The sequence below is a fragment of the Peromyscus eremicus genome, chromosome 3, assembly GCF_949786415.1.
Source record: "Peromyscus eremicus chromosome 3, PerEre_H2_v1, whole genome shotgun sequence".
In the NCBI taxonomy this organism is placed as follows: Eukaryota; Metazoa; Chordata; class Mammalia; order Rodentia; family Cricetidae; genus Peromyscus; species Peromyscus eremicus.
In genome coordinates this window covers 81,075,142-81,076,529 of record NC_081418.1, presented here as the reverse complement: position 1 = coordinate 81,076,529, position 1,388 = coordinate 81,075,142, and the positions used below count along the sequence as shown (strand labels likewise).

At 41.1% G+C, this 1,388-nt stretch overlaps 1 gene segment (V, D, J or C); it reads right to left on the bottom strand.

Annotated features, from left to right (window-relative positions):
* Window positions 1–385: 385 nt before the first annotated feature.
* On the bottom strand, window positions 386–917 carry LOC131906326 (immunoglobulin kappa variable 1-39-like). The segment is given in 2 exon segments: window positions 386–708; window positions 826–917. Coding segments are annotated over 2 exon segments (378 nt in total).
* Between the last annotated feature and the right edge of the window lie 471 nt (window positions 918–1,388).

Here is a 1,388-nt window from a genome sequence, read left to right as displayed (position 1 = left end):
GTTAGCTTCTCTCAATAATATTTTCCGGCCACTTAAATGCTGGTGCTTAGAAGCAAATTCATTGAATCTAAATGATGAGTGGTTGAAATGTTCACAGAAGCTTCTACTCTTCTGTAGAAGAGTTCCAGATGGTAATACAACTCAGAATGCTCAAAGGAAATGGCTCTGTCCTCACTAAGGCAGAAAAGGTATTGGTACTCTGTATGTTTGGAAAGGAAGGGGAAGGAAGATAAAGTACAGAGAGACTGTTTAGCCTCCTCTGGAAAGCAAATGTCTCTCAGTGAGATTTTGTAAAACCCTGTGACATCTCAGAAACAGTTTCAGTGAGTGAGTCATGAGGAGCAGCTGAGGCAGCACAGCCTCTCACTTCTGCTTCCATGGAGGTTTATGTTAGGACTTGTATCACTGTGGGAGGGGTACTATAACCTTGTTGACAGAAATAAGTTGCAATGTCTTCAGACTGCAGGCTGCCAATGATGAGGGAATAATCTGTCCCAGATCCACTGCCACTGAACCTCGATGGGATCCCATCTTCCAGGTTGGATGCACCATAGATCAGGGGCTTAGGAGATTTTCCTGGTTTCTGCTGGTACCAGTTTAAATTATTGTAAATGCCCTGACTGGCCCGGCAAGTGATGGTGACTCTGTCTCCCAGAGATGCAGACAAGGAGGATGGAGACTGGGTCATCTGGATGTCACATCTGGCACCTAGGAATAGAGACATAATAAATGCATAGTTAAGCATGATATAAATGGACCTCTCCCAAATGCCAGTCAACACTAATTACAGTGTAACAGTGAAATTCCCATTTTAGTCCTTTTTACCTGGAAGCCAGAGCAGCAGGAGCCCAAGGAGCTGAGCAGGGGCCCTCATGTCCATTCTGAGTCCTGACTGCAGTGACAACTGCACAGGGTGTGACTGGTATATGAAGAAGTCCTCAAGGCTGTGCATTGAGTGCATGCAAATCACTGGGAACCAGTTAGGATGGGCACAGCTGTAAGACTTGTTCATCTCAGTAACTGAACAAAAGTCCTGTGTTGCCAGATGCCTGAGGCAGACCACACATATGCCTACAGAGAATGCATTTCTTTTTTAAGTTCTAAATTTTGGAGGTTTCTTTGAAAATTTCGTCTATACATGATCATTTTTTAATAATATAATTCTAATATATGTTAATGCTAACATAGACAAATATCTGACTGTCAATAAATATACAACAGAGGAGGGACTATTAAATCTTTAACTTATTCAAATAATTCCTATTGGTTAAAAAAATGCTGTGTCCTCCTTGGGAACTGTTTGTTTGCTTGGAGTAGTCATTTCTACAAATTAAAAGAAAAGTTTATTAGAACCATTTAGATTTTATTGTTCTCTCATACATTACATT